We start from the raw sequence: 18,117 nt of genomic DNA on the forward strand, positions 1-18,117 counted from the left end.
GTCTCTATTATGTCATATTTTTAATGTCTTGTCTTATCTTATTCCCAGAAACAAACACAATGTTGTGCTACCTCAGCAGAAAAAAATAACGATGCTTATGATGTTGTTTAAATCACTTAAAAGAAAAAACTAATTTGATCCTTGTAATTTTAGTTGAATCTATTTAATTTTAATTTTTATCCAAGACAAACTATTGTTATTTTAATTTGATCAGTTTGTTCATAATTTTAGAAACAATAATATTTGGTGCATAAACTATTTTCAACCAAATATACTATTACTATCCTACTTTTTCTGTAGTTATCTTTTTTATTTTTCTTTCTCTTTGAGTTGTTTTTCTTTCGCCCTCTTTCTCTCCACACTCCTTTTTTCTCTTTTATTATTTTCTTTATTTATCTATAAAAAATATTTAGTTATAATTAAACACAAAAAATAAAAAATATTCTTTTTAAAATTATGTTTAAAACTTAATTTAAAGGAGTTTCTCACTAATATTTCTCTTTTACGAAATGAAATTTAAAAACTTTAGTTTACAAAATGAAATTTTAAGTTTTAGTACTAAAAATAGAGATAACTTGACAAAATAAATAAATAAATCTCATTCCACATTTAAAAATGTCTATTATTAATAGTCTATTTGGACACCTTTAAACGATGGAATTAAAATTCAATTCCATAGTTTGGAACAACTAACTCATTTAATGAGATAGAATTGAATTCCATTGTTTGGAATGACTTGTTGATGAATTACATTATTTCTCTAAGACGTTTTTATCCTTCAATAAATATTAAAAAAGTGAAGGAATTATGAAATATTATAATTTGGATAGAGGTATTTTTGATATTGCACAGTTTAAGTGAGATTTAGGTGAGAATTGATTTTGAAATCAGACCAAAGTAGGTCTGATTTGTAAATGGGCTAAAATGAGAATTGGAATTCTCACCGAAATTCAACTTCGTGTTTTTTTTCTATTCCAAAACAAAAAATAAAATTCAATTCATCTATGATTTTAAATCAGATGCATTCCAAACAGACTGTAATAATAATAATATATGAAATAGACAAAAAATATATATTTATATAATGAACTAATAATGATCGTAGTAGACGATTTTTTACTGCACATAAGGAGACGATTTTTCATTGTTTCTTTGGGTGTTATAGATCTAGAGATGTCTGGTCCATTTTGGGTATGTTTTGGTTGGACAACGACATTTTTTCTATTGATTCTATATTATCATGTTGAGTTGCTTGTAAAAGATGAATTCATCTTTTTTATTGAGTTGTGGTGGATTTGACACCGAAATATGTTTCATTCTCAAGGGATCTAGTCGAATGAAAAAAATTATTCGAAGACTTGTTCAAGAGTTGCATCATTTTAGGATCTCAAATAGGTTTTTACAGACGTAAAGTGTTGATGTTAACTTGTCTCTTCTCTCAATAATAGTGAGTATAATAAAGATAAATAATTGTGATGTCAGCATTCTTTTTTTTGGAAAAAAATCTTAAAAGATTTTTAACAATTATTTCGAAAGATAATAAGACTCTTAACAAAAAAAAATTAATCTGGTTTCTGATTTTTATTTTTATGGACTAATTAGCTCTTGTACCAAAAAAGGTAATATTATTTTTTTTGACATAGGGACTAATTAGTTCCAAAAAATCAGAGATTGGATTGAGTATTTTTTTTTATACCTCATAATCTTTTTGAGATAATTGTCAGAGATCAAATGGGATATTCACTTTTTATTTTATAACAATTTCGTCGGTTTTTGTTGTGTAATTAGGTCTCACGATAGCTCTTGAAAAAAAAATTATTTTAGCTCTCTCTTTAGTTTGTATATAAAAAATTGGTTTTTGTTTAGAAGTGTGGTTATAAGATAGTCGATATTAAAATTGATTCTATAAATACTTTCTTGTTGCTTTAATTTGATTCCTAACAAGTGTCTTGTGTTGATAGTAATTTACTTGAAAATTAGAAAATTATTGTGTCTTAATTGAGAAGTTTAATTTAATCTTATTCAAAGAGAAGTTAAATGTTGTGGCTGATTTATTAACTTAAAAAAAAAAAAAAGTGATAGTGGTGAATTTATTGAGTGGCTGCAGCTTTAGAAGTAGCTATGGAAAACTCTCCGCTGTGACTTTCAAGAGCTACATTGATTTTTTTTTTTCCTGTGCCATATTGTAATTTTTTCTAAGACTAATAATCTCTCACCCAAATGTAAGTAATTCAAATATAGGTGTAGATAGTTGAATTTTGAATTTATTTTTATATAAATATTTAGTGTCATCAAATTAGATATTTAATTAGATATTTTTTAAAAAAGCTCAAGAATTCGAATGAAACTAAAAAAAAAGGCTACATTATAAGATCAAAAAATGTCTATCTCAAAATCAATAAAAGAAAGAGAGATATCTAACCTAATAAAAAAATAGTCATATGCATAGAGAAAAGGGCATTCCAATTTATTTAAGGGGGACAGCAAATCTTCTCTTCGAGATTAGATATCACTAATTTGTAATTTCTTTCATCTTTTCTACTCTCACATATTTTATGATGCCTACGAAAAACATCACAGTATTTCCTATCAATTACGAGGACACAAGAGAGTACAGTAGTATCTACCCAAGATAAGAGGTTAGAAGGGACCTTAGTCGACATATTCAGAACTACAACACAAGACATAAAAGCTACATCTACAGATGCAAAGTAAAAAGATCGTTACTAAGAGAAGTCGAATCTCGTCTTTTTTTTTTTCAAGAAGCAACCAAAGGTGTCCCTCCTATGCAAACATTGTCACATCACAGCGACATCATTGGGGGCAACACAGATACAAACAGGCAACAAAATGGTAACATATATAGTTTCACAAAGATAAGAAAATCCAAAATCAAAACAAGTAAAGGGTGATATCAATCAGCCATCAAAGGGAGTCCTTTAAACTCAAGCGTTCAATACCAATCTCAAAAAGAAAATCAAAAAGACTTTTTCAGCAAAAGAAATGAAACAACAATTAAAGCAACTTTAAGATTCAACAAACAAAGCACGACAGCATCGATATAGTGCTCTAAAAACTACCCAGAACAGCCTCAAGTAAAAGATACACTAAGAAAATATGAACACCAACCTCAATAAAAGTCAAAACGAAAAAGGGAAACATCAATGGCAAAAATTCGAACGATTCTCTCCACAACAACAAGTTGAGACCTTCGAGAAATCCAAGAAAGAGAAACTTTAGAATCAAAGGATGATTGAAACAAAGGATCATAAAGGATTAAATTCTTTGCAGAAAAAAGAAGACATGAAAAAGCTTTCGAAATGAAGAAAAGAAAGAAGAGGGAAAGTGGTAGCGCTTTTATAAGAAACAAAGGGGTTTAACGCCTCCTTAACTTCTCATTAAAACATGTGTGGATCCCAAGAAAAAACTACCGCGTAACGTTTGCTCTTCCTTAAAGGCAGTAACGTTAAAAAATTTGAAAATACGATGGGTAACCGACGTGAAAGCTAAAGGTCTGACATGCTCGAGTCTGACCTCTTAAAAAAGCTTGGACTCAAGTAAGAGCATTGTTCATACCCTGACCTAAATTATAAAGCCAGGTCCAATAAAGGATAAAAGGCCCAACCGAAGAAGGTGGCCTCTATCTCATACCCGACCTCCTTAAAGAGGTCGGACACGACAAAAGAGATCGGCTTGTACTTATCTGAATAAGTAACTGCATCTCCGAATCACTCCTACTATCTCTATTTTCCCTAAAAGATAGATCCCAACAAACTTCCAAGAATAAAGAGAACGGTTATCCGATAATAAAAATGGAACTTCTACAACAAATGTGATTATCTATTCTACTATAAATACACTGACATCTCTCAGATATATTCACGTTATAATCTACTAAAAAATTACCTAAAATCATTTCTAACTTAAGTATTGGAGTCTCTTGCAGATACCACCACCACCTCCTCACGAAGAACTCGAATAGGTGGTACATCGGCACCAACAAGTCGGACGTTGCCACTCAAAAGAACTTAGACCTCACGTCAGACCCAAATCAACGTTTCAGGTAACTCCCAAAATAGTTTCTTTGGGTGTTATAGAACTCGAGATGTCTGGTCCATTTTGGGTATGTCTTGGTTGGACAACGGCATTTTTTTTATAGATTCTATATTATCAAGTTGAGTTGCTTCCGACGGAAGCTTGTAAAAGATGAATTCATATTTTTTTATTGAGTTGTGGTGGATTTGACACCACCGCAACTAAAAAAATCTTCCATTCTCAAGAAGACTGGTCGAATGAAAAAATTGCTCGGAAACTTGTTCAAGAACTGCATAATTTTAGGATTTCATATAGCTTTTGGAAGGTAAAGTGCTGATATTAATTTGTCTCCTCTTCCAGCCATAATGAGTATAGTAAAAGTAAATTGTGATCTTAGTATTTTTCTTGATAATAATTTTGCCGATTTTTGTTGCGTAATTAGGTCCGATAATGACTCTTAAAAGAAAGGTTGCTTTGGCTTTTTTTCTATTTGGAGTATTTTGCGTTGTGAATTTTTTGCTGTATGTAAGGAATTGGTTCTTGTTTGAGAGTGTGATTATAAGACAGTTGATATTGAAATTGATTTTATGGGTGCTTTTTTGTTACTTTAATTTGATTCACAATAGATGTCTTGCGTTAATGGTGATTTACTTAAAAGTTAGAGAGTTATAGTGTCTTAATTGAAAAGTTCAATTTAATCTTATTAGGAGAGTAGTGAATGTTGTGGCTGATTTATTAGCTAAAAAAAAACATGTGATGGTGTTGTATTTGTTGAGTGGCTGCAGCTTTGGAAGTAGCTATGGAAAGCTCTCCGTTGTGACTTTCAAGAGCTGTATTATTATTTTATTTTATTTTATTTTTTTTTTTGTCTCTGTACTATATTGTAATTTTTTTAAGATTAATAATCTCTCCCCCACATGTTAATTCAAATATTGGTGTGGATAGTTGAATTTTGAATTTATTTTTATATAAATATTTAGGGTCATCAAATTAGATATTTAATTTAGTAATAACACATAAATAATATTTAATATTATTAAAATATAAAAGAATTAAATATTATGTTATTCTTAATATAAAAGAATAAATGATAAGAAAAATGATACGAGGCATATTAGAGATAAAATTAAATAATTTGTATAAAATAGTCAAATTAAATTGTTTTTGAATATTTTAAATTAAATATTATAGATAATTTTAAAAATATTCAAAATATCAAAAAGATAAAAGATATATTTTACTTAATCTTAAATTTGATAATAAAATAAAAAAGGTATTTGGTGACTAATATTCTTCTCATATATTTGTCCTAATATTTAAATTAGTACTAACAAACTCATTTTTGTATACAATGATCTTTCCGTGTATTTCGCTTCAAATAATAGCATCTTATCACATTGTGTGATTTTTTGGATTATCTTTTAAGAAATAAAGTTTATGCCATATATATCAAGTCAAGATTTGCATTCTACGTTTATCAAGAAATAAATATACAAATTAAAACATTACCATTGATAAAACAAACGATTGCCAAGAAATAAATCTACAAATTAAAACTTACTAAGTAATTTTTTTTCATAGTATCTTTTAGTTCGACAAATTAAAATTTATTGTTGGTCAATAAACTACTATATGTCCAAAGCGAATTTTGAATTTTCAGCACTTATTTAAGTGAAATATTGAATAATTGTGAATCAAAATTTTAACATTAAATTAAAAAAAATCTTATATTTTTTTAATTTTTTACAGTATCTTTCAATTTGATAGGCTAAAGATTAATTTGTCACGTACTGAATTTTGGCCAATAAATTGTTGCATGTACATTACGAGATTTAGGTCCAGTTTGGATAAATAGCTTAATTAAGTTACTTTTAAAAAAATAACTTAAACAATAAATAACTATGTTAAAAGTAATTTATAAATAAGTTATTTTGTATTTGAATTTTTAGTTCTAAAAGTACTTATTTTATAAAAATGTGATAAAAAATAGTAGTATTAAGAGAGAAGTCATTTTTTTTAACTTCTCTATAAACTCCTAAATAACTTCTTAAAAAGCTACAATTTGATTTTGAAAATTGTACCAGACATTAATACTACTACTCTTCATAAATCAAAAAATAAAAAAAAAACTACTTTTATAGCTTCCCAAACAGACCCTTAAACTCTCGACACTTACTTAAGCGGCCTAATAAACTAACTACTACACTAACCACATTTGATTAAAATCTTTGATATTAATAGAATTGATTTCATTATAAAGACTTCATCTGGTTCCACAAAAAACATTGTGAAAGAGAAGGGTCGGAGGAGTCTATTCTGTTCCCTTCCACATCTACTTTTTTTTTGCCTAACTTTTTACTTCAATCATTGTTCTTTCCCTCTGTTAAAAGCTAAACACAAAATTAAAGCCAACGCATTATTGATTATCATCTTTGGAGTACCCTCGTGGACCCAAAAAACAATAATCAACATTATGCCACAACGCATAATCTCCACCATTAGCCACTGCACCAATATACATTTATACATTACCCTTCTTCTCTTTTAGCTTCTTCTTCACACTATATATATTAATAGATATATATAGTTGTCTACACCCGTGACCAGAGAGGTAATAGCATCAGCCATGGACTACCCAACATTGCTGCTTAACAAAGTTGTCACTCTTTTAGCTCTTTTAGGTGCCCTTACATGCATATCAGCTTCTGATATGCTTCTAAATGTATCAAACTTGCACATGTTTGTCGATGAACTTCCAGAAATTCCCAGAATTCTCGGTTATGAACTTGTTCATGGCGTCCCAAAATCCAAATCTCTCACTATTGGCATGTTCAAGAAGAAATGGGTATGTCTCTAATTCTTTATTCTGTTTTTATTTTTTTGTGCTTCTTTCAATGTGACGATTTCCTTATCCTTTATCTTTTTGTCTGAACCCTCTATTGTGCCGTTTGTGTTTAATTTCTTTGCTGTGATTTTTGGCATTTACTTTTTCACTAAAATTATTGTTGATGCTAAATTTTTGCATCATTATTTTTTGTCTGCTTGTTATTTGTTTAAAACAATAGCTTATAATTCAAATATTTTAGATACGTTTTTTTATACTTTTATGTTAAACATAAGGACGAATAATATCTTCACATAAGAACAAATTGCCCCTGAAGCCGTTATGAAACAGTTTCTCATGTACTAAGAAACAAGCAAAACACAGAAAAAGTCTAGAGGCCAGCAATTTGTGTGTTTTCTGGCCAGCACTTAACCATCAAAATAAAAGTGAGTGATCTCCCACCATTGGATGTAATCTCACACCATTAAAAATATTATTGAGGGCCAATTGATAGTTTGATAGTTATAAAACACCAAAATTGCTGGCCCCTAGCATTCCTCAGCAAACACATGCTCATGTAAGCTACGACGTCGTTCTTCCCCAAATCCCATGGCAAGAATTTGATGACCAATCTAAAGATATCATACTTTTACGACTAAAATTAAAAAAGATAATTTAAAAAAAAATATGCCTAGCTACAATGAGAATATAGGAAATTTAATCCACCTTGTATATTTTTTTTTGTGTGAATTTAGGATTTTTTTTTTTTACTTATGGGTTATATGAGAATATTTAATATTTTAGTATTTTACACTGTTATAGTAGTAATACAAAATGTCATTTATAGTAAAAAGTATTTTTTAATTATAAAAAGATAAAATATTACTAACATTTTGAAAAAAAATATTTTTAATTATAAAAAACAAAATATTACTGATATTTTATAAATTTTTTTATTTTTAATTTATAAAGACCCATAATAATACATAACATATAATTTAAATAATTTTTGAAAAATTCATTCTTGATAATTCAATATCAAAAAATTTTTCTGAATTTAGATCTAACGTTACGTGCTCAATATTTTATGTTTCATAAATAGTTTTTCTTTCTATGCTGGTATTTTTTGTTGACAATAGATTTTCTCAATTTTTTTATTAATTAAAAATATAAAATATAATTTTTAATATTTTTTAATATGTTTTTTAATCCCACTTATAAATTGTTTGATGAAAGATCACATATTATATCTTCAAATGAGGGAAAAAAAAAAAAAAAGATCTAATCCTGTTTCTTGTCTGAGGTGCCCAATCCTCTTACGCCAACAAATTTAAATGTTCTCCTTCCAATTATGCATTAATTTGGATTCCATTTCACGATTGCAACAAGTTTTGTTTTTATAAAAGAAAAATCTGGAGCCTGTTCCGTATTTTAAATGGTTTCGAATTTATTAATTCCGATGTTACAAATATATATCTCAGGTCTTTTACGCTAATAAAATAAGTTTAAAATTATACAGATATTTAATTAAAAATAATAATTTAATTAATATAATATTTTAATTATTTTTTAAATTATATTATATAATATTTGTTATTTTTGTTATTTTAAAGGACTATATTTTTTAATAATTTTTTAAAATCAAAATTTTCAGTGATAATTCTTTAGGTACTAATGAATTAAAGAATAATTTTTAATAAAATTTTAGAAATTATTTATTATTTTGTTCTAAATTTATAAGTGTGTAAAATATAAATTTTTTAAAATTTAAATTAAAATACAAAAATTCAATTTTTATTATTATTTGTTTTGATTTTTTTGATATTTTATTTGAATCTAAATAGAAATATTTTCTTATTAACATTTATGTTTTAAAGTCAATAATATATATATAAGTAAATGCTTATTTAGGTGCCATTAAGTTGATAAAAAAAAATCTTTTTTTTAATAACAAAAGATCTTTTTTATTTTTTAGCGTGTTTGGTAAATTTCTAGTAGTAAAAATAAAAGCACTAGAAAAATAAAAAAAAAAATCTTTTTTGAGAAGCTACAATTTACATCTTTTTTTTCTTTTAAAAAAAAATATTTTTCACGTAATAAATAAACAAAAAAATACTTTTATATGGTTATACCCAAATATAATTGATAAATAAAAATATCTTTTTGCATGAGTTATCCAAACATAAAATTACTTTTATTTTTCTATAAAATATTTTGAAAAAAAATAACTTGAAAAAAAAATTAAAAAAAAAAACTCACCCAAACAAGCTCTAAATAAATCGAATTGAGTTATTCGATTTATTATTAGGCCCAATTTAGGTAAATGGCTTAATTAAGCTATTTTTGAAAAAATAGCTTAAATAATAAATGATTATATTAAAAGTAGCTTATAAATATGTTATTTTGTGTTTGAATTTTTAGTTCTAAAAGTGTTTATTTTATAGAAATGTGATAAAAAGTAGTAGTATTATGAGAGACGTCATTTTTTTTAACTTCTCTATAAACTTCTAAATAGCTTTTTAGAAAGCTGCAATTTGGTATTGAAAATTGCACCAAACATTAATACTACTATTTTTCATAAGTGAAAAGTTAAAAAAAGTTACTTTTAAAACTTCCCAAACGAACCCTTAATACATCATATATATGATAAATCGAATAAACTTTCATTTACATATAAATAATATAAATCGAGCCAATTTAATTCGATTTATATAAAAATATTCAAAACAAAACCAATTCTAATTAAAAAAATCTATATAATTTTAAATTTTATTCATTTTATTAGCGTAAATTACCTTATATATCGCCACCTTAAAGTCAATAGATTCACATAGATTTGTAATGGTCTAATGGACATAAGCATGTGAATCTGATCTTACCAACCCCGCGCTAGTTTGTAACAACGCGGGAATCTGTCAGTGGTGATGTGCACTCAACTAAAGCCAAATATTTCCACCCTCATAAAAAAAAAATTAAAGCTTCTCGTACAGGCGTACTATTCTATTCTTCTAAGTTCTATTTAGTGCATGAGCATTAATTGAGTGACATTATTGCACGATAGACTCCGAATATTAGTATATCTTTACTACATATAATTATTGACTTGCAATTGCAAAGTGCCTTCCACCCTGTCAATCATTTTCATCATCCAACAATAATGTACAGTACTACACTATTAGTTTTAATCATACACTTAACAAAAAGAGATGATTGGTTTTTGCAGAAATTCCACAGGGATCTCCCCGCGACGACCGTATACGCGTATGGATTGAACCATGAAGAAGCAACGGTTCCCGGTCCAACCATTGAGGCACTTTATGGTGTTGGAACCCATGTGACGTGGGAAAATCACCTCCCTCCAATCAACATACTTCCATGGGATCCAACAATTCCCATTGCATTGACCGTTGCAAAGGAAGGCATCCCTACGGTAGTTCACCTCCACGGTGGTATTCATGCACCCGAGAGCGATGGAAACGCATACGCATGGTTCACATCAGGATTTAGACAAAAGGGACCCACCTGGACTAACAAGACCTATTACTATCCTAACAACCAGCAACCTGGAAATCTTTGGTACCATGACCATGCCATGGGGTTGACTAGAATCAACCTTCTAGCTGGCTTAATTGGGGCCTACATCATTCGTCACCCTTCGATTGAGTCGCCACTTGGATTACCCCACGGCGACGAATTCGATCTACCGTTGGTTGTGTTTGATCGTAGCTTCCGCACCGATGGATCCATCTACATGAATTCCACTGGAAACAACCCCACCATACACCCTCAGTGGCAGCCAGAGTATTTTGGTGACGCAATCGTTGTGAACGGCAAAGCATGGCCACGCCTCACGGTACGACGTCGTAAATACCGGTTTAGAATAATCAACGCTAGCAATGCAAGGTTCTTTAGATTTTTCTTCACCAACGGCTTGAGATTCACACACGTGGCATCCGATTCTGCTTACATTGAAAAGCCAATCACAGCCAATGAAACTCTAGTGGGGCCATCTGAGATCACAGACATCATTGTTGACTTTTCCGAATCAGAGAGCCGAGTTGCAATTCTAGCCAACGATGCTCCTTATCCTTACCCGTCTGGTGACATGGTCAACGAAGCTAACAGCAAAGTCATGAAGTTCATCATCTTGCCTAATGAAGAAGTTGACACGTCACGGATCCCTCGGAGTTTGTTAAGTTACCCGGATGCAAGTTTATCCCATGCGACGCGAACACGATACATTGCTATGTACGAGTACACTAGCGCCACAAATGAGCCAACTCACTTGTACCTAAATGGGAAACCGTTCGATGCACCAGCAACGGAAACACCAAAAGAAGGGTCCACGGAGGTGTGGTATGTGATCAACTTGACGGAGGATAATCACCCGTTGCACATTCATTTGGGTTTGTTCAAGGTGTTGGATCAGACGGAGCTGGTGGATCCAGAGATATTCAAGGATTGCATGACGAAACTCAACGATGCGATGAAGTGCCACGTGGAAAGATATGCACGTGGCAAGAAAGTAGGGGTCCCGGCTCATGAGAAAGGGTGGAAGAATGTGTACAAGATGATGCCCAAGTTTGTTACGAAGATTGTGGTGAGATTCTCTTTCATACACACCAATGCGTCGTATGGGTTTGATGCAACGGCAAAACCAGGCTACGTGTATCATTGCCATGTGAGTGCTCATCATTTTCAACTTGAAAAGTTTTATTAATTAGAAAATCTTGTTGCTCAATTCTGATTTTTATGCAGATATTGGACCATGAAGACAATGCTATGATGAGACCCTTAAAAATCATTAAGTGATCAGAGTTGTCAAAGATATGCAAACAATAGTAGTGTGTGTAAAAGATAAGGCTTTTGTAGCTAAAATAAACAATGTCCAACAACATTTGGAAGCAACTAGACAAGTGTATTATTGATGCTAAATGCAGAGCTCATGGTGTGTAGGATATTTTTGTTGGAGGAGAATCGATGTGAAAGGTTGCTTTTCCTTTTAAAACCCGTCGTTTGTTATTTGACATACAGCAGTAATGAGATGTATTTCGTATTTAAAAAGAGAGAGAGAGAGAGAGAAAAAAGCTTATGGGGAGAATAACCACTAATTAATGTTGTTAGTTATACAAATAGAAATACTACAGCTATACAGAAATTACTAAATTTAGTTAATGTTGTTAGTGTGATTTGAAGGAGAATAACCACTAATTAATTTGAATATGGAAGGAAAGACCGTGTTAGACTCGCGTATGGGGAGGAGGAGTGCTTCCCCTCGTTGTGGGATTAGAGGAAGCAGTGAAGCAAAATTTCATGACCAAAGAACTCGTTTTTTTAATTTTTTTAACACAGATCGAACCCTCCGATTTGTGTACTCTGAATTTTTTTCAACTTTTAAACACAAATCGGAGGGTCCGATTTATGTACTCCCACAATTTTAAAAAACACCAACAATTACCATGTTAAAGTATATCACTCATTTTACTTCCATATCAAAATTTTTTAGCCGAGAATAACTACATAATAAAAAGAAAATATAAATAAATACAGGTATACAGATGGTTTCAAGCTCTTAAATTTTAATTAAACGTTTTTTGTAAAAAAAAAAAGGAAAAAAGACAATTAAGAATAGCCAACCAATAATGTTAGTCGGCAGCTCTTATTTTTAATCTTTTGTACTGAATGTAACCAAATTCAACATTACAACAAACAAACCAACAAACAAATGATAGATGAACATTGTACCAGACTGAGTTGCAAACAATATTATATACAAATGTCAAAGTATATGAAACCAGGGTAATCTTTAGAACTTTAATCACTTTCGTAGTCTTCATCATCTCCAAATGTAAAAACAGATGCATCTGCAGCCATGGCCTTAAACTCACTTTCTGAGCTGGCCATCTCAACACCGGACACAGTTCTTTCATTATCACTTTTTGGTTGACCAGCATGAACTGGTTTCGAGCTTGCACTTCCCAAAGAAACTTGTTCTGTTGCATTTGTTAGATTTGCAACTTGATTTGAAATTTTGTTGGTTTCAGATCCACTGGTAGCCTTGTTAACCGTTTTAACTGGTTCAGAAGCTGGTTTTGCTTGCTTGCTTCTTGAAGAAGCAGAATGCTCCGACTCACCATCTGAAAACACATCATCTTTATCTCGACTCCCTGACTCTTTGTCTGTATTCTGCGCAGGTATGCTTGCTTCAACTGGGGTGGCACTATTACTTGAACTCTCATCTGATCTTTTTCCAGTAGCCTCGGGTTCGGAAGCCACAACATTACCATTATAATCAACCAGCACAACCTCAACCAGGAATCCTGGAGAAGGCAATTTCCTCTGCCAGAAGATAATTTTATTGAAAAGTTAACAAACTAGTTTCAATTTCCTGAGAGTCACCATTGTGTACTATTACTTACAACACCAACTCTTGACAACACTCATCAGATATTCAAAGATGATCATAAAAGGAGCACAATAGATTTACCTTGTCAAAGCCATCAAGATCATTGGTGTTCAATACTTTTCTATTTTCTGTCATAGTTGTGTTCAACCAACTAAAAGAAAAAAAGAGCAAGATGTTTCAGTTTCAGCTCTAGGTTATCAGCGGAAGCAATTGAGTACTGATTAAGACTTGATTAGTACCAGTAAAAGTCTCCTTGGCGATCATGAAAATGAATTTTGAAGTCCCCAGCCAATTCTGTAAGACCAGGCTCTCCTGGCAAAGCAAAGACCATTACTCCCTTCTTTGGAGCACTGAACCAGAAATCTTCCGGCTGCAAATCATTACTTCGTATCACAACGAAATCCCAAACAAGTTTAAAAATAGAAAATTGGTTGAAAAAGGAGAACTAGGGGATAAAAATAGCTGGCAGCAAAATATTAAGGATTCACACCAAAAGATCCTTGGTCCTTGGATGCTTTTTGGTAGAGAACAGCACACCTGCACATTAAAAATAAATAAATAAAAGAAAAGAAGGGGGATTGCATCAACAGCAGATGGTATTATTAAGTGTCTTTCATATCTATATTTCTCTTAGATCCACACAGAGAGTAGCCATAACTATATAAACATGAGGGGAAATTTAGCACAAGAATTTAAAGCACACCACTATGGTCTGAGACAGTTATAGAGGGCCTGATCCAGTAAGGGCACCTGTGAAGCCGAAATCCCCTAAGCATGCACCTGCACAGAATATGATCTCAGCACACTAGACATCAATGAGGTGAATATTTAAGTTAAATCAGGGCCAGCACTTACCTACGGGCAGGTGGGTTTTCGCCATTGAAGTAAGTCAAGACACGTTCAAAATATTTGACATACCTCTAAACAAAAGATAAAGTAAGACATAAGACAAGAAGCAAGAGTGTAATACTCCAGAATCCCCAATTTTCGGCTGAATTAGCACATAGCAAAGCTGAACTTACAATCTGACTGGGCAGAACAAGTCCTTTTCCATCAACACATCGTTTTTGATTATAGTAATCCATTGACTCCTCAGCAGTTGGAAAGAACTGCAGCACATTTAATTTGCCAAATCTAAATAAAACTGAGCAGCATAAAGAGAAAGATGGAGTAAATGTAAAGCAGGTTCATTAAGTATAGAAGAAAATGTTTAGATACTACTCACCTTTAAGAATAATAGAAGACTGGAAATCATCAACCCTGTTCTTGCCATTCCAGCCTTACAGTGGACAACCACAACATTCTCAATATCTAACTTCAACCACGAGTATGCACTATGACAGAATGAGATAACCAGTTGAAGTGGGGGGCAATTATGGTCATCAAATGGAAAGCTAGCCACCTGAAGAGGGAATTTGACATTGCAGATGAAAGCAGCAGTTGGTTTGAAAAACAAATCTAGGTGCTGAAAAAAACCTAAAACCCAAGTGAAACAGAAAGCTGACACATGTACTCTAAGCTGTCTAGCTATCATCATAACAAAACTAATGATAGATGATATGAATTAATATATTCAAAGTAGACAAAGAAATTAAAGCATACATTAATGACACACTTAAAGTTTATGGAGTATAAATGAAATTCACATCGCTTCTGTGGTTCCACACTTCTCCTCAAAGACTCAGTAAAATTTAGGACTCACCTTTCCCTCAAACAATGATGCATCATACAGCCGCTCAGAACAAAGATTGTATACTTTGTATTTATCCTGCGCATAAAAAACAAGTCAAATGCAAAATTATACAAGAAATGAAAAGAAAGGACAGAGGCTCCTGGGCTTTCAAATTTTAGGACACGGAAGAAGCAAAACACCATGTATTCAGGTTGTCTGAGATTCTCCAATAAAATTGAAACTTACCATAAAACAATAAAACACAAAAGGGCAATGGCAGGATAACAGAATATATAGAACATGGGCTCATTTTATTATAAAGGAAGTAAGGAAATATACAGGTTTACTGTAAATACAACAAGCTATGCACCAAAATTCCTAGCAAGCTATAAACATTTAATGGACCAAATTAAACAAGGGATCTGAAAACTTATAAACATTTAATGGACATATTAAATGCAGTACAAACATTTCAATGGTTATAATTTGCATGGGATATAACATTAGCCACAAATAGCCATATGAATGAGTACTTGAAATTTCATGTCAGAATATGTGTGGCTACCTTATGGTGAGTCTCAAAAAACTTAATAACTTCTTCCATATGATTTCTGTAAAATCCCTGCATGGTATATATAGAGAGAGTATGAACACTTATGTTTAACATGAATACAACTACCATAACAAACTGCATACCAAAATTCAGCAACTCACTTCAACATAACCGAAAAACCCAGAGCTCATGTCACCAGCAGGGAACCCCATAGCAATGATGTTTTCTGTGATATATGTCATATCTAAATCAAAACCTCCTTCCTGAAAACAGACATAATAATCAACAATATTAGTACATATTAGCCACAAAGTTATTTGATAAGAACATACACTTCAGAGGGAGAAAAAAAAAATAGAGGAGATGAAGAGAGAAATAAATAAAACGAAAATTAAACTCAACCAACTAGCACCAATAATTAAGCAACGAATGAATGAAAACATTTTCTCGACAATGTTCATCAACCTAAATTATATTCATGTTCTATCAAGGAGTAGGAAAACATCTGCAACCTCCAGAGAATTTTGAACTCAATAGCAGCAATGAGATCTGATCTAAATAATCCAATAACAATATAATATTGCTTAGCTCAATTTTTCTTATCACAACAGTGGTATCTGAGATTAGGCTTCAGAGATAAGCTCTAACTCCTAATTAAGGAAAGGGAAGGGAATAGAGAACATGGGATAACATCAACCATCCCAATAGAAGAAACAATAAATTGTTCAAATCATAAGACATAACAGTCTAGCAAGAATAAACACATAGTAGTTTATCTTGAAAAGGAAAGACACCTGATATCTGCGTTTATTCTGAGAAACGACATGTCGTGCCTTAACCTGGACAGCTTTCACTGCATTCTTAGAAGTGTCAACCAAACCTCTTGTGATACTTCCAAAAATATTAGATTGTGCTGGTGTCTCATTGGAACTGTCATCTGCCGGAGGAGACTTTGGTGACAAACGCAATCCCAAATTACTGGTTATGCGGGCAAAGGTTGATTTCCCAGCATTTCCAGTGGATGGGTCATCTTGTGAGCCAGATGGCTGAGAAATGTTCAAGTTTTTGGCCCAAGATGATGCCCCGGTGGAGGATGGCTTAGATGGTGCCACATGTGCAGAACTATCTTGCCCAAAGGCTACAGGAGCTGAAGAAGCTTGTCCATCGGTCTCTTTGACTGGAGGTGAAGGAGATGGGTCTTTACTAGGAGGTAAATTTGATACATCAGCAGGGACCGATTCCATTAGATCGAGAAAATATATATATGCCAATGGCAACTTAGGCAGAAGTTGTTGTTCTTATCATTAGGTAGCCCTACTGTATCTTCCTAGTTGATGCTGCAAATTCAGACATGGAATTTATAAAATGCAGGGCAAAAAACATAAATGATATTCTTTGTTAAGATTATTAGGTGGAAAACAGAAAACATGCTTATGTTTTATACTGGAAATATGTACATTTGGGATAACAAAATTGAATTAACAACCGTAATAATCATATTAATAATAGCAACTCTTGTCAACTACACAGAAAAACTAGCAGTTTTATATAGTATTGTCCCTTCTTAAGCATCTCGGCCAAAATCAGTTCAGGATAATGAGTTCAGTTAGTTGAAACCTCAAGGTCCCCAACACCCAACTGAAGTGAACCATTGAAGAAGAAAATAACAAGATAAGAAAGTGCATGAGACTGAACTATGAATCACAGTTTTTTTTTGGCATAAATTGGAAAGTCGAAGAGGATTAGCGCAACATACGTATGAAGTCAAATAAAAAGGTAAAATCGCAATGAAGATTCGAAAGAAACAAGCAATTTCAGATCTACAGGAAGGACAGAAATCTTACCAAACGTGAGAAATCCGAAGGAGCGGAAATGGATGAGAAAGGGGAGCAAGGAAGGAGCTGGGAGGTTAGGGTTTCGAGGTGGATCAGAACGGGGTTTCGTTGAATTTTCAATTTGCATTCATGGTTATTGATTATGACGTCAGAAATTAATGATCCGACGCTCGGTGTGCTCCCAGGAGTACCCGATTCCAATTTAGTATTGGTGTATCCTGTGAAGACTTCCGTCGTCAAAATTTTCTTTTAAAAAAATGTAAGAAGAGGAATAAAAAAATTATTTTTAGGAGACATTATTCAATGAAAATTAATATACATGCCCGTTAAACCTTTTTTTTAATATAATATACATAAATAAATGTTAGGTGTGCAAGTTTTTTTAGTAATTAAATTTAACCAAGTTGTTTACAAATAAAAACTTATTTGGGTGAGGTTTCTTCTTTTTCTTTGGTTTTTTTTTTATTCTTCTTTTTTTGTTATCATTGTCATCTTTTTTTTTTTCGTTCTTCTTTTTTTGTTATCATTATTATTGTTGTTATTGTCGCTGTCACTACTGTTGTCGTTTTCTTCTATTGATAACATAAAAATAGAAATTTTGTGGCATAACATAAATTTTTTTTATATGCAATATAGAAATATTTGGGAATTTTTTATTTTTAATATTGGAGTGGTAGTGGTGTTTTTTTAAAATGTGGATTGTTGGGGTGTTATACTCAAATGTGGGATCGTTTAATTAGAGAAGTAGAAATCGGACCGTCCGATTTATTAGAGGTGTAGAAATTGGACCGT

The 18,117-nt window shown here is 31.7% G+C and overlaps 2 protein-coding genes across 2 annotated transcripts; one reads left to right on the forward strand and one right to left on the reverse strand.

Moving 5' to 3' along the window:
• The first annotated feature begins 6,291 nt into the window (after window positions 1-6,291).
• Window positions 6,292-11,923, forward strand: LPR1 (Cupredoxin superfamily protein). The gene is made up of 3 exons (XM_016319267.3): window positions 6,292-6,880; window positions 10,083-11,540; window positions 11,618-11,923. The coding sequence occupies exons 1-3, from the start codon at window positions 6,662-6,664 to the stop codon at window positions 11,669-11,671; spliced, it is 1,731 nt and encodes a 576-aa protein (XP_016174753.1). The 5' UTR covers window positions 6,292-6,661; the 3' UTR covers window positions 11,672-11,923.
• Window positions 11,924-12,479: 556 nt separating this feature from the next.
• On the reverse strand, window positions 12,480-17,630 carry PEN2 (PTEN 2). Its single transcript, XM_016319266.3, has 13 exons — window positions 17,335-17,630; window positions 16,285-16,827; window positions 15,652-15,753; window positions 15,503-15,559; window positions 14,968-15,033; window positions 14,491-14,667; window positions 14,288-14,374; window positions 14,121-14,185; window positions 13,969-14,045; window positions 13,756-13,802; window positions 13,505-13,635; window positions 13,347-13,416; window positions 12,480-13,198 (listed from the first exon to the last, which is right to left on the reverse strand). The coding sequence occupies exons 2-13, from the start codon at window positions 16,732-16,734 to the stop codon at window positions 12,674-12,676; spliced, it is 1,854 nt and encodes a 617-aa protein (XP_016174752.1). The 5' UTR covers window positions 16,735-16,827; window positions 17,335-17,630; the 3' UTR covers window positions 12,480-12,673.
• Between the last annotated feature and the right edge of the window lie 487 nt (window positions 17,631-18,117).

Source organism: Arachis ipaensis, chromosome B9 (genome assembly GCF_059453495.1).
Source record: "Arachis ipaensis isolate K30076 ecotype BB chromosome B9, ASM5945349v1, whole genome shotgun sequence".
Taxonomy (NCBI): domain Eukaryota; kingdom Viridiplantae; phylum Streptophyta; class Magnoliopsida; order Fabales; family Fabaceae; genus Arachis; species Arachis ipaensis.